The sequence below is a fragment of the Anser anser genome (genome assembly GCF_964211835.1).
Source record: "Anser anser genome assembly, chromosome: 4".
In the NCBI taxonomy this organism is placed as follows: Eukaryota; Metazoa; Chordata; class Aves; order Anseriformes; family Anatidae; genus Anser; species Anser anser.
Window position 1 is genome coordinate 50,103,370 of NC_139724.1, and position 26,043 is coordinate 50,129,412.

A 26,043-nucleotide genomic window follows, 5' to 3' on the forward strand; every position below is an offset into this window, starting at 1 on the left:
AGCTCAAGCCAAGCTTGTGTATGAATCTAAATGTAAGAGGATGTAGTGGTTTTCACTTCTTACATAGTTTTGCAGCCATTAGAATATTCATTCAAAACGTGCAGGATGAGCATTTATTTTCCCTTTTAGCTCAAGGGTGTAAAATTCCTACCTCTTGAATGAATTCCTGCCTCTTCAGATCTCTTAGGAGATTGGCTAACTATCAGGCTGTGATCCTCCTACACACCCTTCTGGTGAAGTGGTTCTACTTTGCATGATATACTGAAGTAGTTAGTCAGCCACAAAGACAGAAAGTCTAGAGGATGCGTTCCCCAGTCTAGTAGCTGAGAGCGAGTAACAAAGACCCAACTACCTAATTTCTGTATTTTAGCCAATATGTGTATTTTAAATTTTGTAGTTCTCTTTCCGGCAGCTATCTGTGCAAGAAAAGAATGACCCTATTGAATTTTTCTAGTTAAAAACAAAAGCAAAAAAAAAAACTAACAAAAAAATGTACCATAAGGAAAGAATCTAAATATTTTCAGTGTGGACTTTGAAAAAATAGTAGAAAAATGTACTTCCTGGAAGTATTGAGTACGTTGCTTAAGTTCTTTTGAGTAGTAGGAGTTTCTGGCATGAACTGTTTCCAGTGTTTTACTGTGTCTCATGCAAGCCTGCCAGCAGTCGACTGACTTACAGATGCTTGAAAGAAGAGATTGACACTGTGGAGGGACTTTATTCAGGACTATTGAAACTAGGGGACGGAATCCAAGTGCTGCAGATTGCACGTTATTACCGTGTCTCATTGTAGTCTTGGGCCTACCGTTTTGTCAAGACTCAAAATATTTTTGTGCTGAATTCAGTATATTAAAATGGAGTGATGTTGGAAAATACACTATAGCCAATATCGTTTCTTGATTGCCAACAAATACTGCATTCATAGTGCTATGCTTGTATCTATTGATTGTGAGATTTTCTTCGTTCGAATTAGTTTCACTTTTGGAGATCCTACAAATAGAAACATGATCTCAAGTAAATTTTATCTTTAGACAGTTATAGACTACATTGTAAGTTGGTCTCTAAATAGTACTTTTTCTTTAAGAACAAATATGAAACCTCAATGTTCAGGGCTCTAAAATTCAGGATTCTGATTCTTAGCTGTTAAGATAGAGTCTCTGAATACTGACCCTACACAGGAGTTAACTCTTTGCTCTTTGTGGTTGCAATGCTGTTCCAACGTCTCTAATAATTAAGATGAAACTTCATCTTATATTGATTCAAAAGTAATTAAATACGTTTTTTGTTTAAGATCTTGAACAATTAACAGATTTTTCTTAAAAGCTAATTTTTGGATTTTTTTTTAAGATGTTTTTGCAGCAGTCAACTTCTGGACTCAACTTCGGTTCTGTGCAGCTTACTTCTGGAAATTCTTCAAATGTTCAGCAACTTGCACCAATAAACATGCAAGGTCAAGTTGTTCAGACTAATCAGAATCAAAGTGGGATGAACACGGGCCATACAAGTACACCGCACATGATACAGCAACAGCCTTTGCAGAGTACCGCGTCACAGGTAAAACTCTCATTAGTGATTTTGCTGGATAGAGTTCAAAACCATAGCTGAAACACAATAGTAGCTTCCCTGACTCCTCCCCCTCCCAGTTTTTTTGCAAGTGTCCTTTGAATCAAGTTAATTTCTGTGTTCAGAGTTTTACAACTGAAATGTGCTTCTGTTCTTGCTAATGCAATTTCAAACCTTGATTTTATTTTAAAACTTACAAATGTAAATAATTAGTAACTAGTAGCTTTTTAGAAAGACCAATGTCAAGAAAATAGTCAGCTAGCGATTTTTGAATTTCTGTGAATTTTCTGTTGATAGAACATACAGCATGAGAACACTTGTATTAGGTGAGCTTGAAACCCAGTGTCCAGACACTGATCTCTACAGTAAACACCTAGAAAAACATAATAACAGGAAATGCATATATTGGTGCTACTGCAGTTGACTTTTCTACACCTCGGCAATTTCAGTCAGATGTCATAGGTGATACCTTTGCAAGTTAATAGCCTTTGCTGGATTTTTCTTCTGTGAGTTTTTCCAGTTTCTTTTGATTTCATGTAAACTTTTGAAATCCACAGTATCTTGGAGTGAATTCTGCAGCTTTAGTTCCTGTGAAGTATGATGATACTTGGTTTTTGAACCTTTCATCCAGCTCCTGTACTGGGAAATACATTGAGTTGTTATTCACTTTTCATCTCTGTTATGCATAATGTCAAAGTGCTCTGTCATATGGATCTCCATAGGTACACTAGTGGTGGACAATTTATCACCTTAGCGTTAAGCTAATTCCAAATTTGAAGTATGAAATTGATTGAGGAGATGTGCACATTTTAGTGTGGCACAGAAATGCTAAAGGGATGGAAGACAGCCTCTTGAATAAACAGTATGAAAGTAGCTGAAATAATAAGGAAACATATACTGTGGAGAAGAGATTAAGGGATTTTCAGATGCCCTAAAGCCCCGCATCCACGTCCTCAATTGATAGAAATACCTGTCTACTTTAAATTAAGAATTCGTATGTAATAGAAAAGCACTGGCAGTTGTAAAACTTGGGCAATTACAATGAGGAGGAGAGTTGTAGTACCTGGCTATTCAAGTGACTAATTCATAAAATGTTCTTCCTTTTCAGCATAATCAACAAAATGTACTTAGTGGACACAATCAACAGTCTTCTCTTGCCAGTCAGTCACAAAGCACAGTGTCGGCACCTTTGTATAACACTATGGTGATTTCTCAGCCAACAGCAGGAAACGTGGTCCAGGTTCCTTCTAGCTTGCCACAGAACAATAACCAGAGTGCTGCTGCAGTAACTACTTTTGCGCAGGATAGACAAATCAGGTAAGTCTTCGAGACCATATTCAGGTGATTTGCTATAATGATATGCTTACACAGCTACATCATAAATAGAGAAGTAGCATAAAAATCATATGATTTCTTACTGTAACTATGTATTTAGATACAGCTGTTTAAGTAAACTTTGCCCAAGATACCATTTTTGCAGACTTATAACTAATGGTGTTAAAAAATGGTATCAACCTGACAAAATCTGCATTTGTCAAGAGCACCTGATACTTGATATATTTTTCCTAAGGGACTCCAAATGTCTTTTTCCATTAACAGATTTTCTCAAGGTCAGCAACTCGTAACAAAACTTGTCACGGCCCCAGTAGCATGTGGAGCGGTAATGGTACCGAGTACTATGTTTATGGGACAGGTGGTGACAGCTTATCCCACTTTTGCTGCCCAACAGCAGCAGCCACAGACTTTGTCTGTAACACAGCAACAGCAGCAGCAACAACAGCAGCAGCAAAGTCAGCAAGACCAGCAGCAGCAGGTCACCACAGTTCAGCAACCAGCTCAGCCACAGCTGACCCAGCACCCACAGCAGCTCCTACAGGTAATGCCACATTCTCTACAAACTTTTCAGTCCTGACACTGTCAGCATTGTTAGCTTTTCTTAGGGGTACTTGTCTGAAACCAGAGTTCTTAAAATAGTAACCTCCAAACAAGCCTGATGCACAAGATAAGTTTATTCTGTAGACATTCTCTAAAACCCTGTTAAAGAGAAGTAGTCTTTCCTGTAATTTCACTCTGTGCTGGCTCCTATTTTTTATCTTCTTCCCTCTGAATTGCTGCTCTTGATTGAGAACTGGAGAAAGAGACAGATGTTTCCTTTCAAAACTGCTTGCATTTTCTTTGCATTCTCATATCAATGTAAGAAAGTGTGAGAGGTGGTCTTGAACAGAACAGGTTGCTCTGGAAAGCAGCATGTAGCCCGAAGCAAGACATGGGGCATGAACAGGGTACAGGGGAGGCTGAGCAGCAAGTAACTTCATTACGGAGAGTAGAGAAAAACCTTAAGTGGAGCAGGAGGAGAGATTGGATTAAAAGAAAAGGAAAGTAACACTCAAGGTGTTCAGAGAGAGAGAGAAAATGTACCTCCCCTCTCCCCCAAATAAATCAGAAGGTAAGAAGGTAGAAAGAATGAATAGGAAAATCTGCTGCTATTTTAAGATTCTAATTAACCACTGGCATGTAGCACACCCAGAAGGTAATGTAGGTGAAGGAGACACAGTGGTAGCTAGAACACAAGAGAGGAAGTGCCTCCAAGAAAGTGTGGGTTCGGCCTCCGATGGTTCCTTTTCCAAAGAAAGGTAAAGTCCATACAATTATCCAACTATCACTCTGCAGTTTGTGCACATTCTTAACATTCTTTAACTACTATGGAAATATTTTCTTCTTTTTTTTTGTTGTTTTTTACTCTTAAAGAACGTACATAATTAAAAATCCTTATTTTGCAATCAGTATTTCTTCTTTCTTGCTACGTGCAGTCTCCCCTTTGCACTAAAAGAGGGGTCCTGTGTGTAGGTGGAATATATACAGCGGAGTAAGTAACAAGAAGCTTCATCTATGTTTACGTGCACAACGAATAGTTAAGGTTCTGTTTAGGACTAAATAAAATTTCCTTTGACTAGGTCATTGGCAGAAACTACTGACTAGCTAAAAACATTTTTCATAGGAACACACAATTTCACGCATCAGGCAAAGGCTTTTCAGCTGCAAGTTGACATTTCTAATCAAAAAGAGAATCATAGAATCATTAAGGTTGGAAAAGACCTTCAAGAGAGATGAAGAATGCCTGGTGATTTGAAATTCAGCACTCATTTATGTAGTGGGAGTCTGAGGCTTATGAACTGAATCAAACCAGAGCAGATTTGAATGTGTTCTCTTGACAACTCAGATAAGTACTTCAACAGTAATACAATTTAGCAGGTAGGTAGTGTCTATCTCTGTTTTTAAATTAAGACATTTGTACAGTTTTGACTTCATTCTGATGAAAAGCAGAAGATTTAGGGAAGATGAAGATATCCAAAGGTCCGTTTCTGTCCTGGATTTTTTTTCTAGGCAAAAGTTTGGGATTTTTAATACCAACTACTGAAATGCTAGGATTCAAAGTAACCAAATGCATTTTGTCTTAAAAAAGGGAGAAAAGGATCGTTTTTTTTTTTTTCTGCCTCTGTTCACTGAGGCTTCTTACAGTCTGATTCTGCAGGTGCAGCAGTTGATGTGGTTGCAGAACATGTTTCTGGGTTGAGATGTCCAAGTACATTAGCTGCTTTTCTTCAGTACCATCATCTTTTGGTTCTAAGAAGGTCAACATTAAAAATAAGTACTATTTCCAAAAGTGATTAATCCCTTTCAATGCGGATGTTTGGTTCTGCAAACGTGGCAGTTTCTTTGATGGTTAATTTTTATCTGGGGATAAATTTGATCTGTGCCAAGTCATGTACTGTTTTCTTACGTGACTGCAATGACAGCCATATGTACTGTTAAAATAGATTCCTTAGATCCAGTTATGCTCTTGTGGTTTGACATGGAGATGAACTGCCATGTGTTCTACCCATTGTTACAGGAAATTACGAAGACCAGCTGCCTTATTAATTGGTCAGATGCAGTAAATAGCTTCATTAGTATGAACTAATCTTTGTGTTGTTTGTTCAGCTTAATTGACCAAATCAGAAGTTTGTTGTGATTGAGCTCTTCTGAAAAGTTAAAAAGCAGCTAGGCCTGTTGCTCAGTACAGCAGGAAAAATAATCTTCTGTTTGCATGTTTCAGACATCCAGGTTACTTCATGGAAATCAGTCAGCTCAGCTTATCCTCTCTGCTGCTTTCCCACTACAACAAAGCACTTTTACTCAGTCCCACCACCAGCAGCATCAATCTCAGCAGCAGCAGCAGCAACTTTCACGACACAGAACGGACAAGATGACTGATCCTTCCAAAGTTCAGCCACAATAGCTGGGGCTCTGCCTCTTTTTGAAGCAAACTACCAGGTAGGGGCTGCTCCATAAACAGTTGCACTGAGGTTACAGAGGTAGCAGTACAAAGCCTTTCTAACACCGTGGTATTGAGATCTACAGCTAACTTCTGGAACCTGTTAAGAAAAGCCACAAGGTGATGACGGGGACATGGCCAACTTTGATAGTTGCCCCAGTTTCTGTGTTCTAAAGGATTTGCTGCCATGTGTTAATTTGTCCAGGTGAAATCTTAAAATGTGACTGAAATGAGAGGGATGCTGAAAATACTGGTATTTTTTATCAGTCCTGTACATTTTTAAAGTATTAAAATGGACACGGAGCAATCGTTTGAATTAGCAGAAAAAATGCCAGGAATATAGTCCAACAAACATCTAATTTTTTCAGATGATTATGGGACAGTAAATATTTTGAAAATGTTGTGTGAAATCCAGTTCTCTGTTGTACAGATGCTGTAAAATATTGTGTATATGTCTGCATAAAAGGAGAAAGAGCAAAATATTTTATATGATGCATGAAAATGTAATCTGTTATTTGTAGGTTTGAATATGTTTCCCTAAATTCTTATGCCATACTCAGACTAATGTTTTCCTTTGTTCTACCCTTTTGTTTACAACATGATGCATCATTATTTTCACCCTTAGTGTGGGCACAAGTCTCCTGTTTGTGCTTTGTCTGTGATGTCACAGTTTGTTCGGTGAGGTATAGTGTGTTGGTTAGTTGACTTCTCGAGGTTAAATTATTGATGAAGCTGTTTGAACTGGTGATCATGCATCAGGGTTCAGGACATTCAGATTCATGAATATCATCCGTCACTTCATAACTAATTCATTTTCTTTGAAAAATAGGAATTTGCACTGCTTCCTTGTGGATGGTTTGGAATTTTATTCCCCAAAGCTATCTTTTGATATAGTTCATAGTTGGAAATATTTATGTAAAAGGTTTAAAACAAATGACAGTAATTTTCAAGAATGTTTCAGTTATAGGAGTAATTTGCACAAAAATATATTTACATTTAATAACCTTTTGGGCACTTTTTAACCACTTTCTCTGTGGTAAGAATTGTAACTTGTTAAAATATGTTGGAATCTTTTTATTCTCCTTCAAAAATTAGATCTTTCTTTAGTCAGAACTAATTCAGGGTCATTTTAACAACAACAACAAAAAAAACCCATAGTGCCTTGATTTTAATTCAGGTGATAATGTTGAACATCTTGAATTACAATGTCTTGAATCTGTAACCGTTCTCAATTTTGAAGTCTTAGTACATTGTCAACCAAATCTGTGTATCTGCTTCATAGCTATTTCTGTACTGTGTTCATTTTAATAATGGTCTGAGTTGAGAACATGAGCATTTTTGAGTGCTGCTCCCCCTCAAACACTAGTCAGAAACAGAGGCGGCTCTAGAATCTCAGACCTTAAAGGTAATGCTCTTAAAAGATCTCAAAATAGAGAGCACTCCTTTTGCAGGAGTAGGAACAGTAACCTGATTTAAAACAAAACAACAAAATAATTGTTTTAGTGTTTAAAGCATATTTTGGGGGAGATCGTGATTGCATTTAACACTACCAGGCTATTGATTTAAGAGGTATCACTGAACTAAGACTTCAGAAGGTAATTTCACTTTATAAAGAAAATAAAAAGTTCCAACAGATACGATATGCTATTTTAAGTAAACATTCAGTAGGTTTTTATGGTACTAGTTTGTGAAAACCACAACTTCAGAGGAAAATGAATACATGCAGATAGATCTGATAAATAAACAGCAAAAGCAGTTAAAATTAGTAGGAGGGAGAGAAAGTTGGATTAATCTTGAATACTGCGGAGGAGTTGAATGAATGTAACCAAATGGTGGTGGACTATTTTGTACTATGGAACAGTTTGATTGTATTACTGGATGAGCCAAACCCATAGGAAGGTGATCCCAGTTTAGCAAGCGTTGGATGCCGTTGGCTACGTTTTGAGGCTGGCCTTTGCCTCTGCAGGTGTCCCACCATTGCACCCTTGTTATTCCCCAGTTACAAAGCAAGAGTTTGGCACCAAAAAGCACAGTAGTGAGCAAGGAAGGAGAAATGCAGTACCAAAGAGAATGAGGTGAGTTTCTGCTCCAAGAAGCCTCTTTCAACCTGGAGCGAGGAGCAGGTGCCAAAACCAAACATAGCTAGGAAAAAATCCTGTGCTTTAAAGGGATTTCTGGCATCCTCTGAGCTGGAGTAATGGTCAGAAACCTGTTTCTGTCAAGCTTGATGTAAAGAAGTTTGCCTTGCTCTACTCTGACTACCACACCGTTCCACCAGTTTCTAAAATAAGCTGCGTTGACTATAGAGGTCTGTGCTATCAGCACTTCTGTTAATGGAAAATAGGTTAGATAAAAATTGTTAACCAATTACAATAATAACAGCACTAAAAAAAAATCTGGGAGAGCTTTAATAGTGCCATTAGAACTCTGGAATAGTGGTAAAATAGGTGTATTAAGCTATTATATGGGAATTACAAGAAATAGAGATACCAGCCCAGCAGTTAATGATGCAGCTTTTTATATAAAGCTTTGTTTAAACTTCTCTTCCCATCTCCCCCTTCCCAAATACTCTGGTGTGCTGCTATAGGTCTGTTGGTAAAAAGGCTCAACTAGGTGAGAGAGAAGTTAGATGACAACAATAGCATGGCTGCTGAAAGAGAACTGTAGAAATGTACGCTTTGGCCAAGAAGCTTTTTGTAACCTCAGAGAGAGGTCATCCAGTTACAGAACTACCAGCTCGTAGGGAAAGTCTAGAAGATGGGGAAATTCAAACTGGAAAAACAGAGCACGCGTTTGAGAAATCCCTACCACGAATCAGGCAAACTTTATACACAAGCAAGTACGTAGAACTTGGTCCAGATTCTGTGCAAGGATGCAAATGCTTTGTTTCACAGCTAGTGACTGAAAGGTGCACGTTTAAAGTGTCTGCAGCTTCCCCTGTTGCTGAATCAATTGCTGAGCTGTCCTTGATTTGTACTGGGAAGAGGACCAGGCTGTTGCCTCTTTCTTAATCAGCCTTTTGCTTCTGCCTGACTCATTTACTACAGTCATAGACTTATTTGCAACATCCTAATAAAGGGCATGATAATGAACACTGTGATGCTGCAGGTTCTGGAGCGTAAACGTTACAGAATGACTCTGACAGAAGGGAAGGAGTCTGGTAAGGAGAGGATGGTGTTTACGAAGAAACGGTCTGGTGGCGCGTAGTGGAGTGAGAAAGACAGCAGAGTTGTATGGGGTTTAGAAGACATTGCCTGCCTGCAATGGGTGAGGATTTGAAGAAAAGCTTCTAGGATAATTTCAGAGAAAAAAAGAATATAGCTATTTTTATATTATATTTAATATATATTATATTTGTATATAAATATGAAAGGATTCTAGTAGGAGCTCTCCATATGCCTTCCATTTCATCTAGAAGGTTTACCTTCTGCACTACGGTTCCAGTGTGTCACCACCTTCTGTGGGCATCTTGCCTGCTGCCAAACACCAAAATTAGTAACCCAGTATCCTTACAACAGATAGGTTTCATTTCAACTTTATGTAAAAAGAAATAAAAATAAAGCTATATCAGGCAGTTTTTCACAGAAAAAGAAATTTTCTTAAGATTCAAATAGCACTTTTTTTTTTTTTTTGAGTAATGACAAGCACTTTACTGAAAAGACTATTTGAAAAACAGTTTATTTCTTTAGTCAGTGAAACTGTTAAAAAGGGGGGGGCATCAAGGAATAACATGCATAAAACTGTCAAGAGAGACATTTCTGGAAAATGTTTCTTTAATACGGTGATCCTTTGAGGCTCAAAGTGCAAGATTAAAAAGGCTTCGAAAACTGGTTGGCTTTGTGTTTTATATGGCACGGGGAAAGGATTACTGATTATAGCTTCCTTTGAAGGAGACTTTTTAAGTTGCACAGTTGCCTATGAGAGAGAATCATCTAGGGGCTTACTCGCCTGCTCAGTAATTCGAAGTGTCCCTTAGGATTATAATTTGTGTGAAATTGTACTGAAGGTTTAAAGATGTGGCCTTTTTCAAATGTTGAAGTCGATTCAAAAAGCGTTTATATGTTCAGAGGTTTAACCCAGGTATTGTTATGTGTGTTGTAAGTTTCGTGGCACTGGGAGATGTCAAATGTCAGATTCATGAGTTTCTCTATTTGAAATCGTTATTAAAATTAGATGTACAGTCAGAGGGCTGGAAAAATGGTTATTTTGATTAAAAGGAAAGAGACTAGTTTTAATAATTAACTTTTTATTTTTTTACTTATCCCTGGTGGAAAAAAGTTGAAGAGTTAAGTAAGTGAATTTGGATTTAAAAAGACTTATTTAAGCAAATCATAGTAGATGAGACAACTGTGAGAGAACATGTGGAATTGTCTTGGTTGTCCGTGAGACTGGATAATTGCTTTTTCAGTATCATGATTTTTAACACTACATTCCTTGTATTTGTTTTTAAACAGGTAATTTTAAGCTCTGTTATGCTTCATGCTATGTCATCTGCATGAGTTTTGCCAGCATGATATGCTATATTCAAAGAAATTGTACCTAAATAAAAAAGAGGGAAAAAAAACACAAAACAAAACACTGTGTCTGAACAAAATCCTGTGTGGCCTAATACAGAGACCCTAGCTAAGACTGAGAGATGCTGCATTACTAGACAATCAAGGAGTAATTATTTATGAAACACCTCTGGGAATGGTCTTAAAGATGTTACTGCTTTGAAAGCAGTTGGCGAGTTGTCTTTTTTTAAGAAGAAAGGTAAAAACTATTTATTTTAAAATATATCAGATTGAATTTTGAGTTTTTAAGCAGTGTTGATTTCACAGTGTCTTGGGTTTCAGTTTTGTTTTGTATTTTTTTAACTGGCATTAGATTTGTATACGTAAAACAAAAAAACCCTAGTGCCGCTCATATTGACGTCAGGAAATGTAGATACCGTTCCCTGGTGTTCATGTGACCATTACTAACTGTCAATTTTTTTTAATTGAATAAATGTAACTCATTTAAAATTTTGCTTTTTGTAGCTTCTAAGGTTCTAGATTTTTTTTTCCGGAGTTGCGTAATGTCACATTGATCAGAGTTTCACAGTGAAGCGCGCTCTCACCATTCCCACCCAGACACCTGACTTGTGAGAAGTTGCTTGATGTCAATGTTATCTTCTCTCCCCTACCCAGACACGACTTGTGAGATCTCAGTAAAAATGCATACTGTACTCTTCTATTGTCTTCTCTCTGTATCTCTTCATAAACCGATGGCCCGCTTCAAAAGCTGGAGACCTTTGACTTGTGTGGTTACATTATTGTCTTGCATTTACACCCGCAGCACTTGTTCAAATGTGCACAACCAAAAACTACGTTGGTATCTTCACACATACAGTCCCTGCTCCGTCAAAGTGATCGAGCAGCACTGCAGATTATTTGTAGGCACAAGGGAAAGCTTCTCAAGAGTACCTTCCCTCGCTTTCTGGCAGGGGCAAAGCACCCTCCTTTAACTCCTGTAAACTCCCCTCCCTGGGAGTTTCTTCTGCTGGTGGATTGTCAAAGGATGGTACTTTTAAAGGCATGTGGATTATCTCACCTGTCAGCTACACCACTGAAAAAGAAGCAGTTGGCTGAGAGCACAACGCCTTTACAGCAGGCACTTACTGCTCTGAACATAACCTGTCAGGGTGGTCTAATCCTTTCTCACTGATCAAAGTGAGAATGTCAACAAGAAATTAATAATTTGAAATTAACCAAGTGCTTGAGGAAAGGTGGGAGGGAAGGAGATCCTGTAATTGAAGCTGAATGCCTGGAGGAAGTGATAAATATGCTTAGCCATTTTTACAGTCTGCAGTTCTTTTCTTTCTATAACCTCTCCAGATGCCCATGTAAAGATACTGATCTCTTGCCTTTGGGAATTAAGTAGCCCTTGTGCAAGCTGTATACAACCTTCAGATGCCACAAGCCCCATGAACCAAAACAAAACTAGCTGCAGAAGTGCCACAGTTAAAGACTGTCTACACCCGCCCGTGATAAGACTGATAGCATGCAGCAAGCAAGCTTAGCAGTTTCCTTCGAGCTGAACTTTGGAAATATCAAAGTATTTTTCCATAAACTTATCAAGTATTTACAACTGCTGCAGCACCTGAAGCAATGCCGTTCAATGTCATTTGGCTGCTGTGCAAATTGAGAAACAAACCCTCTGTTTACAGGAGAACACAGCCGTAAAGTGTCTGTGGAGATTAGAAATCCAAAGGTTAGTTAACTCTGCACTCTGGGCCTCAGCCAGTGGCGATACAAATTCCTGAAGACTTCAGCTGTCAGAAGGCAGCATGCAGTAAGAACAAAAAATCCAGTCTTTGTAGCACAGTCTCTACTGAACACCTGCGGCACCTCTGTTTTCACGTAGGATGTAACTGCAGAAGGAATGCACCTCTGTAGCATGTCACATACAGACAGATGCAGCCCTTACAGAAGTATTACAGGTTAAGTTTAGCAATAAAATCAGCAGCAACTCAGCAAGAGTGCCGACTTTTGGGACAGTACAAGGTGAGCTGTGGAAAAACGCCACGCCAGCATGGCAAATGCCTCTGCATGACAGCCAGAGCCATGCAAATAATTGAGGATAACTGGCTGCACAAGGCTGAAACCACAGGGTCCTCTTCATTCAAGAGCCGAGAGCTATTTTAGCGTACAGGACTGTGAGTAACGGTGCCAGGACTGGAGCAGTTACACAGCCTGCCCCTGGCCAGCTTTCAGACTTGCAGAATTAGTCAGTACATGCCTGTCACACCCCCAGGCAGCAGCCCAGAATACACACCCGTTTGCATTGCCCTAAGAACGGGCTTGCTGTCAGACTGGACCTGTACTTTGGTTCACCAGGTTTCTTCTGAACAACTTTGCACTGGCAGGACTGGAGATTACAAGTCTACCTTAATCTTTGCTTACTGCACTTTGCCACATGCAACGCAGGGAGGATTGTGAACAAGTAAGCACCCTGGAAAACAACAAGCAGCAAACAGTTTTCTCTCATTTTAAACTTGACTGAGGACTTTTTTAATCCCAGTACAACAGCCTCTATCATACCAATTTTGTTTCTAATGTTCAAGCCTAGAAACAAGTAGCTGCAGGCAGCACACACCTTTAAGTGTGCACACAGTCTTGAGATGCAAGCTCCTGCTTCAGAAGCCGACAGGGAAATGCCTCTGGAACTGACAGGGAAGCCCTGCAAAGGGCTCCTCCTCCCCATCGGCAAGCAGGTCAAGCGCTGCCACTGCAGGACTGCACCGACATGCACTTGTTTGATCCCCTTCCACGTGAGCACGCTGATGTAGCCGAGAGCAGTAAAACAGAACCACACCTGGCACTTCTGACTATTCCCCATGCTTTTTTCCTTGCTGATCTTACTCTTCTTGCTTATAAGGAAAAAGTACATCAATCCACAAAACTTTAAAACCAACTACTGAGTACTTCTAACACAACTGAAAGGAAGATGACTTCTGGTGTTTCGGTAACTTCATGTGATTTCTTACCCCACATTTTGCCTCCACCCTCCTCAAGAAGTGCTTGGCTAAAATTCCATAGCTTGGGCATCTCTATAAATGTAACATCTCAACCTCCCCCCCCTTGGTGCTTTAACTCACAGCCTGAGCACTCCTGCGAGTTGGTAAACAACTTGTCACATCAGGAACTCCAAGAAAAGGCAAAGTAATCCACTCTCATATGCGCTACTCCACTGTTAAACACATTACAACTTACTGTGTTGAAGGAGGAAATAAGACAAAGTTGCAACAAACGAGCTACCACTCATTCAGACGTGACACACAGTTCTTTAGTGCTTGGCACGGGGACTTGCAAGACAGTGATAAGGTTTGTTTTTCTAAGTAGAGATCAGTAACTTCTGCCAAATCTGGGGGCAGGTAAGGGAACAGGTTGGGGGAGAGCAGGAATGACTGCTTGCACGTCAGCATCTCACACGCCACGATGTTACCTTTCAGCTCCTCACCCTCTGAATTCACAAGGCATCTCAAGTCGCTGCAGCACCAGTCTGCATCATCTCGGGTTCTGCCTTCAACACCTCCCACACAGGGTATTTTAGCCCAGTAGTGACCTGTCTCCCAAAATATGTTTTAGCTGCAGTAAGCAGATTTACTTCATCTCGCCAGCAGCATACCCACCTCTTCGATTGACACCTGCCACCTTTAAGGAAAGCATGGGCGAAGAAAAGGCTTTAGCAACATTTAGAAGCTTATGATGCAGACTGCCCTTAAAGGGTAAGCCACCACAGGTGTCGTATCTTTTGTATCTATCCATATAGACACACACACACGAAGATATTACCTGTATCTGGAGTGTACCGGGATTTCGGGATGGAACAGTGCCACACACCCCTGACGGCAGTGTATTAGTAGGATGAGCAAGCAGTGATGAAAGCTGCCAAAATCCCAGCCCCTGAACCAGCCAAAAACGCAAGCCAGATGGCTGGGGTCCGAGCCAACAGTCGAGGGAGACGGCTGGGGTCCGAGCACTACGAGGCGATGTGGGAGGACAGGGCAGCGAACACAGTGCTGCCAAAAATAAGTTGGGAACTTCGATCACCTTCAGCAGGCTCAGGGACACCGTAATGAGGCTGCACCGGATTCTTTGAATTGTGAAGAATTCCAGCAGGCAAGTGACAACATTAAATCACTGTAGTTAGTAGCAACTGCAAAAGTGCCTTTTAAAACTTTTACTGACTTTTCAGAACCTGTTTAATTTTATAATAGATTCCTAAGCATAAGTCTGTGTTTGTACAAAAAACAAACAAAAAACCAGTAGGACCATTATTCAGACTGAACTCTTACCTGCCTATTGTTAGATAGCAGCCAGACAGTGGTCAAAAGCAGTACTTTGCATCACGTACAAGTCTGTAACAGTAAAACTTAAATGCAGAAGTTGCCTAGATGTGTTCTGCAACTTCACATTCACCTCTACAAACACCATATTAAATAGCTTCGTTTTTCTGTTGGTCATAATTGTTTTAATGCCAAAACAGCTTTAAGCGACACATCTAAAGATTGGAAAGTTTCTACATGAGAACCCAGCCAGCTAGTTCGGCTTTGTCTTTTGAGCAAGAGCTTTTGGCAGGATGAGCAGCAGCCTGCAGCACCATAATTACTTTACAAACACGCTGTAATCCAGCACCACTTTGGGGTAATAAAACAAGCAGCTGTCCAGCAAGCAGTTAAAAGTTCAGGCTCTTCCCTGCTTTGGGTTCCCTGTTCCTTCCCTGTTTTGACACAACCTGCATGACACATCCCCTGCAGGTATGAGTTTAAACACACTGCCGACAGCACCTTTCCAGGGTGTGGGAGAGAGCAGGCTGCAGTGACTGGCTAATGTTGGGTTCAAACTAAACAACACAGCACATCACCCAGAAACTAACCAGGGCACTGCCAGCACATCCTTCATTCAGGTCAAGGCATGAACATTTAGGCTTGGAGCCTGAAATTGTAACCCATTTTCATGCGGCTGTGCATGAAAGGTAGCAAGCTGCTACAGCCTTGGATTTCCAGCAAGGTGGCACTAAGTGCTGTCTGTCTCTTGGCAGAGAAACCCAAGGGAAGGACTGCTAATGCTCGGTTCTCAAGCTACACATTGAATGGTCAGATCTGCAAGGCTGCATCTTGCTTCAGCTTCAGTAAAAGGCAGATTGATACCATTAGAAACCATATCTTCTACTTCACAGGACTGCTACTGAATAGCTCTCAGTGGGTTATTTAAGCTATTGGCTCAGAACCCAAACAGGCACTGAAAAGCAGAGAAAAGCATGTTTCAGTAATCCACACATCTTAAGCTGTCAACATTTTTAAAGTCTTTATAACTGGCATTTATAACAGTATCCAAAATAAATTTATAAACTTTCCCAGCCTTAGATACATAACCATTACTTTAACCTTTGTGGCAAGAATTATGGGAACTGTCAAAAACAATACTGAAAATAACTCAAATGGAGACACTATGTTTTATTAATACTCCTCCAGATTACATTTCTATTCCTAAAAAGAAAAATATGAACACATCTAAATCTAAGAATTCCATTATTTTTCAATCCTGGGAATGGAATATCGTTACGTTGGACCATTGCATTATTTTCCACATACCTTAATGTTTTAAAATTCAGAAAAAGGAGAAAAAAAGTCAAATAATATTAGCTTCAGACAGCTTGCATATCAAACATGGTAGGTTGTTAATCACCAGACACCGATTTCCTGATATAGATCCCTGATTAAGAAGTTTGCCCTCTAAATTAAATTTATAAAATGCTCTGTTGGTGGCTTGGCCACTCAATGGTATAGGAACTGCTCCCAGGCTTCTTGTTGCTTAGATTATCCAGCCTCAGGCACATTCTGGAACCCAAGTCCTCGGAAGAGGGAGTCAGCCGTTTTCTCTTTAATGCTTTGTTAAAGCAATATGGAACAAAACACTTGTGGTCTGCTTCAGAGAAGACTTAAGAACAAGCTCGTGAAGAGAGGTGGGAGTGTGTAACAGAAGAAAAAAAAGAAGCCTCGACATTTCTGATGTAGGTCCTCAAAACTCAGCTGAGCCAGGTCCAGCAAACAAGAGAGCCGCGCAAATCCTGCCAAGGGAGCAGGCACCACTGAATATACAACCAGACAGTAAGCAGATCTCCACCGCAGAAGCTGTCCATAAATGCGTCAATCCCACAGATCATTTGCTATAAAAAGTTCAGTGTCTCATCTTCAGTGCTTGTTTAACTCTAATTCTGTACATTATATACAAAACCACACAAGGATAGCTGCTTGATGCTTCCAATCCTTGTTCTTCTGTAGTGATGAGAAAATTTAAAAACCAGAGTCTGGACTTATAAATAGTGCAGAAAATGCAAAAGCTAAGAAGACAATGCCTCCTATGATTGTCACTGAAAAGGAAAAATAAAAAAGAAATTAGATACCGAGAAAGATAAGTATCTTCCATGACACATTATTTATTTGTAAGACGTCTGATTCCCAAAACAATCTTACTTTACAATTTATGCTGCAAACAGTAGACTTTATTTCTAGCTCAATGTCAGGATGTCCATGTGCCACCCCCTTGTCTAATTCTATTTACAAGAATATATTTTGGTCCTTAAAAGGAAGCTTTGTTTGACTTGTATTACTTCAGCTCGTGTAAGAGAGGTTGATTCCTACTGTTATTTGGCTATATGGAGGAAATTAAGATCCAATATTCTCAAGCTGGAGCAAGTCATCAGTTAAAAGTGATATTAGTGATTAGCATTTTTAGAACAGTTTAACTATATCGAAAGAGACTGTATGAAAACCATTAACTGCTTACAGCGCCACAAGCTGCTGGAGGCTGGGCAATATCACTGCTTTTGGCCCATTTTACCACTCCAAACAAGCTAACGGGCTAGATGGGTATTTGGTCTAACCTAATAAGGCCATTCCTACAGCCATAGATCCACACTGAGCTTATTTAGAGCACATTAAATCATTGTTAGATTAGTGTCTATCATCTATTGCCTTAACAAAGGAGGCAGAATATGCGTTTAGCCTTTTGCAGATGTTTACCCCACCACCCCCTCACCTTTTCTGGAACTACAGGAAGCACACAGACCCAAACCCCAGAAGGAATTCACAGAAGTTTCAAGAAACACTCTTCCCAAGCATGTAACTATTGACATTATAGACATTACCAGCATTAATACATTTTTCAGTTGGAATGAGTTTTCACTTACCAGTCCTCACAGAAATTTTTTGTGCTATCATTCTCCCTCCAATAACTGCTAAACCAGTGCACAGACAGTGTCCCACTGTTCCTCCTACTGCCACGCCGTAGGGATCCTGAGGAGAAAAGACAAAAGGGAAACATCAGTGCAACTGAAAGCCTACTAGTCCCATGACAAGCTCCTACCATGACAGGACCACAACTTGGCTGCTTGGTTAGGCAGGATGAAGCGTGTTCACTCTGCTCCAGCATCTATCATTGTGTTAAAGAACAGTAGCAGTATACTTCAGCTCATGAGACAGGCTTAAATCTAAACGTGACTAATGTGGGATGTTTCAACCAAGAAGCATCTTTAAGTGGTTAAATATAGATCCACAAATGTTTAAGTACAGCAGAGTGATTTAAGTAACCTCTAGAGGTAAGGTGGCAGCTGTTGAGAAACACAATATGCATCAGCTGAAGGAACACCAACCTAATTATAAAGAACGGGGAAAAAAATAATTCATGAACTGCAAATGAATGTTTCCACTAGCTAAAACATTCCAACTCCTTTGTCCAGATTCACAAGAGTGCGCTCTATTCTGCAGCTCCCTCCCCCAAAATACAAATCAACTCAAGTGGGGAGTAGGATAAAATTTCTCTCTGGAGGATAACAAACTGCTTTCAAAATGTATTGTCAACAAATGCTTTCACCTCTTTGCATAATGAGCACCTTCTCACTGCAGTAACAAATTACTACTTAAAGACGTTTGAGATCTGCTTACAAATTGCACAGTTAAGGGCAGCATGTATATTAAAAGCCTCACAGAACAGAAGACTCAGCATTAGAAAGAGAAAACAAATCTTTTAATGACAGATAAAGGAGGCTAGATAAGAGCGTGATTTTCTGCTGCACTAAGGAAAGTGGAGTCGAGTCCTCTGCAAATCTCTCCTGCAGGAAGGAAAGTGAGACTTCCAGCTCGGAGAGCAGAAAAAGCTACTGCCTCCACACGAGGAACACATGAAGCCTCTAACAGAGGAACAGGAAAACTGTCCAGGAGGTGATCTGATGTGAAGAAAACAAACACCAACTGATCAAAAACCAGAAGCTAGTGAGAGAAGCTACAGAGTAGTGGACAAAGAACAGAAAGCTACTGACTAAGAAGCCCAGGAGGGAAGTAGAGCTGAGCCAGCAGAATACACTTGCCTCCATAATTGGAAACAGAATCAAATATTCCTGGAACCCCTCGTTTCTATGCTGTCGGCAGCCCTCTAGCAAAAGGTGGATCGTGCCCTCCCTCTACCCCATTCCTGACTGCGGTCCCTGGAGATAATAATTTATGACTTCCACTAGCGTAGTATCTTCAGTAGCAGAAGTGCTCAGATACTGCCAAGAAAGTCAGTCTAACATGATGGGATAGAATTTCTTTGGTTTCCCTTTCAAACACTTAGACTGATGAACATTTCCTATATGCAGGAAACTATTAAGGTGTTAAATTAAGTTCTTAAGGACTCTTTTCAGGATTAGGTTCATTAAGACAGACTTAAATCTTTCTCCTGTTTTATGCACTGAGACAGTTTAAATTATGACTTTTCTTCCCCCTCCAAAGGAACCCTGTTTCACTCGTGACAGGATGGACACTACTCACTTAATGAGCAGTCAGAGCATTTTGCTTTCAGTTCGTTGGAGAATGTATGGTCACAGCTGATTTACCACACTACTCACAATCTCTGTATAATTTTTTTCCTCGTAAGCATTTCTGTAATACTTCTACTACATATCTTAGTACTTCACAAAGAATTCACCTGAATACATTACGAAAGGGGTATAAAAACAATCCCACAGATAACATAAGAGGAGATCCAGATCACAATCATTCACTGGTTTTGAAAGTCATGATTAAGACATCTCGAATTCATTTTTGTAGTACTTGTTTTCATACCACTTATAGAACCACTTTATCGGTTAAAAGCTCAACATCCACAAACTTTAGTTGCAATGCTCAGCACCTTCACAAATCACACCAGAGTCCAACTGACACTTCCTAACAGGACGCTCAGAAAAATGCAAAAGAGAATTCAACAACTACCTGTGACAGGATGGGCTTAAGCAACTTACCCAATACTTCATAAGAACTTTGGCAGAGGCAGTAGTAATAATTCCTAATTTCCCCAAGATAGCATGTAGCTGCCTGAACAATGAGATCATCCTCTGCTGTTCCCTGCCTCATTAACTCTAAGCACCTTCCCTACACTGCAATAAAGGCAAGAGGTTCCTACAGATTATAGCCTCCTTCATTACACAGCCCCAAGAGAAGGTCTGAGAGTCTGCTGAAAGAAGCGTGAGTCCTAGGAAAAAAATGTAAATCATCTCAATGAATGGAGAGAGCACAGGCAAACTATTTGAGTTTATTAAAAGGCTGACTATAAGCCTTAACTTTCCTGTAAGTGTATTACAGTTACATACATTCTGATCATCATGCTGAGTATCATTTCATTTACAGTCTGACTGTAAAGCTGTTTGGAATTTTAGTTCTGTACACCATAACAAATTCATTTATTTCTTTTTTAAAAAGTATCTTTTTAACAGTTTTAAGTTTGCTATGAGGAAGATCTCCTTTTAAAGCTACTGTGTTAAAGCTGTATGATCTCACAGATCAAAGAAAGAGGTTCTGTAACATCTCTTTCTACATGATACCAAGTAACAGCTGTATTCAGCTGCATGATATAAAACAACTACTTTCAGAAATGCCTGTGCAATCCTAATCGTGCGACAATAGCTCTAATGATATGCAGAGCCTCGACGCCTTTATTTTCAGGTCTCCCTCAGCACAGCTGTGACATTAATGCACAATAAAGCAGCAGGTGTGACTCTGACACCTCCTGCAAGGATATTTTGTCTGCCCCGCTAATCTGCAGGCAACCCAAAGACAGCAAAAGCACAGGGGGCATTCCACAACACTCACCTCTCTGGCTGCCAAGACAATGGTTGTTAACTGGGAACGATCACCCCATTCTGCTAGAAATGTTAAAGTAAAAGCTTGAACAAAGATTGGAGAAATAAAATGTAGCCATTTCTTCTGAGGTATAGTGGTGCTTGACCCTGTTTCCACATCCCCTGGACCATTTAACAGTTTAGTTCTCTGAAGCTGTAGAGGACAAGGGGAAAAAAAACAATATATATGATTAGAAGTATCAACTAAATAACCTAAATGAAATACTTAAACCGTAAAGCTAGTAATTTAATATCTGGAATGCTATTACCACTGACTGAGCATTAGCAACATATTATTTATATTAGACAGCATTTTAAGATGCTTATTATACACACAAATATATCTGTAATCACCTCTAACTTCCACTTGTCCATCTTAAAGGTCGTAACTGCTCTGCGAGTACAACAGGAACAATACCTGACTTCGAACTATAGATTCCTTCCTGTTCCAAAGCAGGTACAACAACCTGACAGGTACAGACACCACTTCAAAAGCGGTGGCTCTCAAATTAGGATTTGATAAAACTGACAAAAAAAATCTTAACAGAAATAATATTACTATTCCACACTATTCCTTAGAAGTGGACCAGTTTATTTATAAAGTTATTATAAGAGACCTTTGCTGCAGCACCACAAACCTCAGTGCTATTTTACCTGACTGTGAAAGCGACAAAAGAGCAACTGTTCATGCCCTCTGCCTGCTAGCACATGCCTTTTTAAAAAATGGGCTCTCTGGAGAAAACCCCTTTTCTCCACAGAAGTAGGTTATGCCACAGAACCAGAATTATCTGCTGAAACAGCCTCCCGAGGCCCACTTCTGTCCAGCTGGCCACACATGTGCTGTGCAGACTCTCACTAATCCCTGACATGGCTGAACACCCCCAACACACTGCTGTTCCGCAACTGGAAAGCTGTAACTGTTTCATTAGCCATAATTCACAGACAGTTTTGACTTACTTCCTCATCTTTTTTCTTAATTTCTGCTTGAACTTCCTCCAGCTCTTCCTGACCCTCATCCGGACTCATTTTCAAGCCTTCCCGAAGCATTCGGACGCCAAAAATTGCAAACAGCGCAGTTGACACATAGTATGTGTACACACGAGGAATAACTGTTGTGGCATAGCCAAACAAAACTGAAAGAAAACAAACGTGTATGTTCAAAATTAAGCATAAATATCATTATTTTTCCCATACCTAAAAATGCTCACTAGCAAAGTCTGAGATTCAAGTTTCCACTGATAAACGAATGCTTTAAAAAAAAAAGTTTCGTATCATTTCCTATTTTTGCAAGACAACAACACTCTAGAAACTCCAGCTGTTACTGGTCATACTAGAGACTGAAGTCTATTAACACAGAGACGAGGTACACTAAGCAAAGTTGATGTGCTGCTTTTCCAAAGAGCCAGTCCAAGCAAAATTATCTTTCCACTTAAGGTCTACACAAATCCTGCTTTTCTCCAAGCAGGCCAAGAGATTTCATTTATCACCATGTTAGATTAGTCATGGTATACACTACCAGTTAAATCTTTTTATATATATGGCTACATGTTGGATGGCATCTCTTTGCAATCACTTTTTATTTCAGACCTGTCTTATTTATCAGATAAAGTCAGAATAAGATACATTCTTATTTATTAGACAAACCTGCAAATAATCCGGTTGCCTGAATTCACTCATCTCTCCTTTTGCGAAGTGCAAATACTTACACGTTACTATTCCTCTCTCCCCCACACTCCCCATAAACATGCAAGGTGACAAAATTCAATTGTCCTTTAGTATAAAAGCACTGATCCCACTCAAAGACTAAAGAACATCTCCACAGAGCATCTCAGAGCATCTACTTTTATGGGTATCAAAGGTGATCAAACCAAACCAAAAAGAAGAAATGTGCATTCAGGCACTGTGGACATAAAAGGCCTGTGTAAATAAGAGGAAACAGCTGTTTGGACCACACACACAAAATTGTCTCTGCTGTTTTACTGCACGTGCAGCTACATGGAAGCGTATTACACGCCACCTTAGTTCAAAACAGGTTCAGAAGTTACTACACAACCTGCAAGTTAATCCATCCACACTGCCTCTACCCCTAGTATGACTATCAGACCAAAATAAAGTTAGGCTGTACTATCAGTGATCATAGTACATACACACATGAATAAGAACATGGTAAGTTCCATAGCCAAACAAACAGAAGAATTTCAACTAAACTTGTTTTTAAAGACTGAAAATACTGTATTAAAGCCATGAAAAGAACTATACAGAAAGATGGTTTTAGCATTAATTACCATACACAAAGCACAAAAACAATGAAATAATCAGAATGGTAAGGCAGCTTGTTACATCACAAGGGTAAAAATGTTTCTAAGCACAGCTTGGAATAAAAAAAACAAACCCACACACTTGTTTGGAGCTAGTGAGTTTAAATGAGCAGGATTTCATGAAATCTAAGTAGGAAAAAACAGAAACAAAACAAAAGCCAGAAAGTTCTAAAAACAGCTCGCTGTGTTTGTGAGAAACAAGGGCAGAGAGAGGGAAGAAAGGCAGCTCCTGTCTGAATAGAAAAAAAACAGCTGGGAACCCCTAAACTAGGGAAGAAATTAGAAAAGAAAGCTTTCACGGAAAAGCATCAAGAAAGGAAGATTTGAAGGAAGACTTGATATACAGAAAGGGAGGGCTGTAATGGGCAGATGGCAGAGAGAGCTCACAAGATACACCTGGTGCACCATCACCTATGATACTAAATAAAGTTAAATGAAGCAAGCAGTGCAGCAGTGGAACAACGCTCAGAGAACGTTGTGACTAATAGCAGAGACTCTCATAATGCTGCCATTACACACAGTGCGAATGGAAACTGCTCTAAGACCACAATAATTGCAGCAATGCATACAGCAACACAGAGCAGTGGCTATACATCTGGAAAATGGAGAGAGGCCTGAAGCCAGTTCATCGGCTGTCTCCAGAGTGTATAAACCAAAGAATGCTACTTAAAGTATTTCTGTAATAGGCATATTTAGAAATGAGCACGTATACAACAAACTACATGCTCCATCTGATATACCTGAAGGCTGCTCCATTTTATAATTACAGCTATGTAAGCACCCAGAGCTACTTGTTCCTCAAACGCCATTTGACACCTCACTTCCCCTCCAGCTCTTTGCTCTGTCAGTACCGTGCACCGCAAAGGATCAGGACAGAATGTAATCTTCCACTTGCACAGCTTCCAACCAGCTACACATACGAGGATACAAGGCAGTCGAGGGAAATCTGGCATCGTGTTAAGAATCTTTCACCGTAGGAGGAAAAAAAATCACCCCTGCACTCTCTTTAGATGTACTAATTTAATAGGAGCTAAAAATAGAAAGGAATATAGTAGCACAAAACCCAAGGAAGTACTTTAGGCTTCCAATTCCACTCCTTTTCCTTATGTGCATATATATATGTCTAGGAAGTATAAACACCTAATTAGAGTTATGAACCTAAATACTTGATTTGAGCTACGGCCCCCTGAAAACCCTTCAGAATCTCCTCAAAACAGAAATATACCTCCTCAAACAGCATATACCTACTACCTTCAATTTAATTTCAGTTAAGATGTATTGATAAATACATATTTATCCTGTACATTTTAACAGACAAATCAAAAGACTGTGAGGGCTAACCTGATAAACATGTCATCAGTCCTAAGGCAAGCATAGCACCAGCCAGGACAGTCAAACGGTTGTACCGCATCGCCATGATGGCCGCAATGAAGAAGGTCTTGTCCCCCAGCTCCGATACAATGATGACCGATATAGCTGCCACAAATGCATGAATAAAGCCCAAATTAGTCTTGTCAGGTGACTCTTCATTGACGAGGTGAACTGGAGCAACAGACGAGGACCCTTTCTGTAAGGGAGAGACAAAACAAAACGAAGACGGGTTAACTAGGCTTGAACATCTGATTCCTGGAAGTACTGAGCTCGGTATTTCTCCTGCCATGTCATACAGCCTAGGGTGGCATTGCAAGCGTGCACCTTTCGTGCAGCATTAATTATCATTAACACGTTACTGGTGGCCACCTACCTTGGACTAAGAGTCAGTCTCTCAGCCAGAAGATCCTGCTCTGATTACTAAGGCAGTACTTCAGCACGCAGGCTATTACCACTGCTACAGTGAAACAAGGGGAAAGCAGCTTTAGCTCAGCTCCAGTATTGCTGTCTTTACAGTGCGTACCTATTTATGTTATGATGCTCGACCAAACTAGCAATTTTTTGATAAAAATAGTAAGAATTAAACTTATCAAACAGATACTGAGCAATTATGATAGCTTAGGAGAAACATGAAGTCCTCTGAATGTTTGTCAGGATCACTTTCTTCCCTTGCTGAACCCGAGCATCTCAACCACATTAACATTTTATGCAAGTTTGCATAAACTTTTTTGGGTGTATTTTGTTTCTTGAAAACCATCTCTCAGACTTCCCAGTGGCCAAACCTGACCAGCACATTCCAGATTCTCCTTAATAATTAGTGTTTACTTCTTAAGAAGATTGAGATACCTATCATCAAAAGCAGGACCCAAAACAAGGAGGCTGATGTTCACGTTTGACCGGAGACGGCCGAGAAAGCGAACACATGCACGCACAGGGCCGGATCGCAGCGTGACAGAATTTCTGTGCTTTTAACAGCGCTGTACATTCTCGGGTTTGATTTTTAAACTTTTCATCCATCTTGCATCGAGCGGTGCGTATGTAACTTCCCCCCTGTGCGCGTGATCATCTGACTGAGGAACCCCCTGACCGTTAGGTTTCTCCTAACGGCCCCCCGAATTATTTTCTGTCAGGATTTAAAATCCGCCCCCCCCACCCCCCCAAAACGCCTCACCTCGGCTCCCTGCGCCGCTTCCTGCGCCGCCGGCACCTTGTTGCGGCCGGGCTCCTCCTCGGGCGCCGCCAGCAGCCCGCCGGGCGCCGCCAGCAGCACGAGCAGCGCCAGGGCGGCCGCGGCCGGCCGCGGAGCCGGAGTCGGGCCCGGGCGCAGGGGCCGGGGCCGTCCCGGCGCGGAGCGCGGCGCCGCGGAGCCCATGGCGGCCGAGGCCCGGCGCGGCGCTGCTGCGGGCCTCTTAAAGGCGCCGCGTCACCGGCAGCGCCGAGCGGCCCAACCGCCGCCCGCAACGGCCGCGCCCCGAGGGAGGGAGGGGCTGCGCCGGGCCCCGCCCCCGTCCCCTCAGCCGGGTTTCCTCACGGGGAGGGCGCTCCGAGAACGCCCACCAACGGGGAAAAACGGAATAAAAACGCGCCTAAATACCTCACGAGGCACGAAATACGGCTCAAATGATTCCCCGCACCCGCCCTTCTCTTCACGGTTTTCACGTAGATAAATATTTTCACTTACCACACAACAAGAAGTGTTTTACGTGCAATGTGTAATTATAAAATAGAAAAGACTCAATTAGCGTCTCTCCAGTTTTAATTAAGGTCTTCAGTAAGCCTCTTCATGTCTTGCATGATATA

The 26,043-nt window shown here is 40.6% G+C and overlaps 2 protein-coding genes across 17 annotated transcripts in view; one reads left to right on the forward strand and one right to left on the reverse strand.

Moving 5' to 3' along the window:
* The window catches only part of CLOCK (clock circadian regulator), a 63,293-nt gene extending 52,415 nt beyond the window's left edge, over window positions 1–10,878 (forward strand). For all 16 annotated transcript variants that reach the window (XM_083835906.1, XM_083835907.1, XM_083835910.1 and 13 more), the window contains 4 exons: window positions 1,345–1,551; window positions 2,669–2,877; window positions 3,160–3,436; window positions 5,657–10,878. In XM_083835906.1, the coding sequence (XP_083692032.1) occupies window positions 1,345–1,551; window positions 2,669–2,877; window positions 3,160–3,436; window positions 5,657–5,839 (876 nt within the window). In that variant the 3' untranslated portion in view covers window positions 5,840–10,878. The remainder of the gene's footprint in view (window positions 1–1,344; window positions 1,552–2,668; window positions 2,878–3,159; window positions 3,437–5,656) is intronic.
* A 4,956-nt stretch (window positions 10,879–15,834) lies between these two features.
* TMEM165 (transmembrane protein 165) lies at window positions 15,835–25,667 on the reverse strand. The gene is made up of 6 exons (XM_083835929.1): window positions 25,415–25,667; window positions 24,214–24,439; window positions 21,512–21,687; window positions 20,526–20,708; window positions 17,591–17,696; window positions 15,835–16,771 (listed from the first exon to the last, which is right to left on the reverse strand). Exons 1-6 carry the CDS (start codon window positions 25,613–25,615, stop codon window positions 16,695–16,697), a joined length of 969 nt encoding a protein of 322 aa, XP_083692055.1. The 5' UTR covers window positions 25,616–25,667; the 3' UTR covers window positions 15,835–16,694.
* Window positions 25,668–26,043: the final 376 nt, after the last annotated feature.

Bases quoted from the DNA above. Each gene is read 5' to 3' on its own strand.
- TMEM165 (XM_083835929.1), bottom strand. From the start codon at position 25,615: ATGGGCTCCGCGGCGCCGCGCTCCGCGCCGGGACGGCCCCGGCCCCTG. The intron at 17,697-20,525 runs GTGAGTGTTGTG...TTTTCTCCTCAG, and splicing joins TTGTCTTGGCAGCCAGAGAG to GATCCCTACGGCGTGGCAGT. The intron at 16,772-17,590 runs GTAAGTGAAAAC...TTTCCTTTTCAG, and splicing joins AAAAATTTCTGTGAGGACTG to TGACAATCATAGGAGGCATT.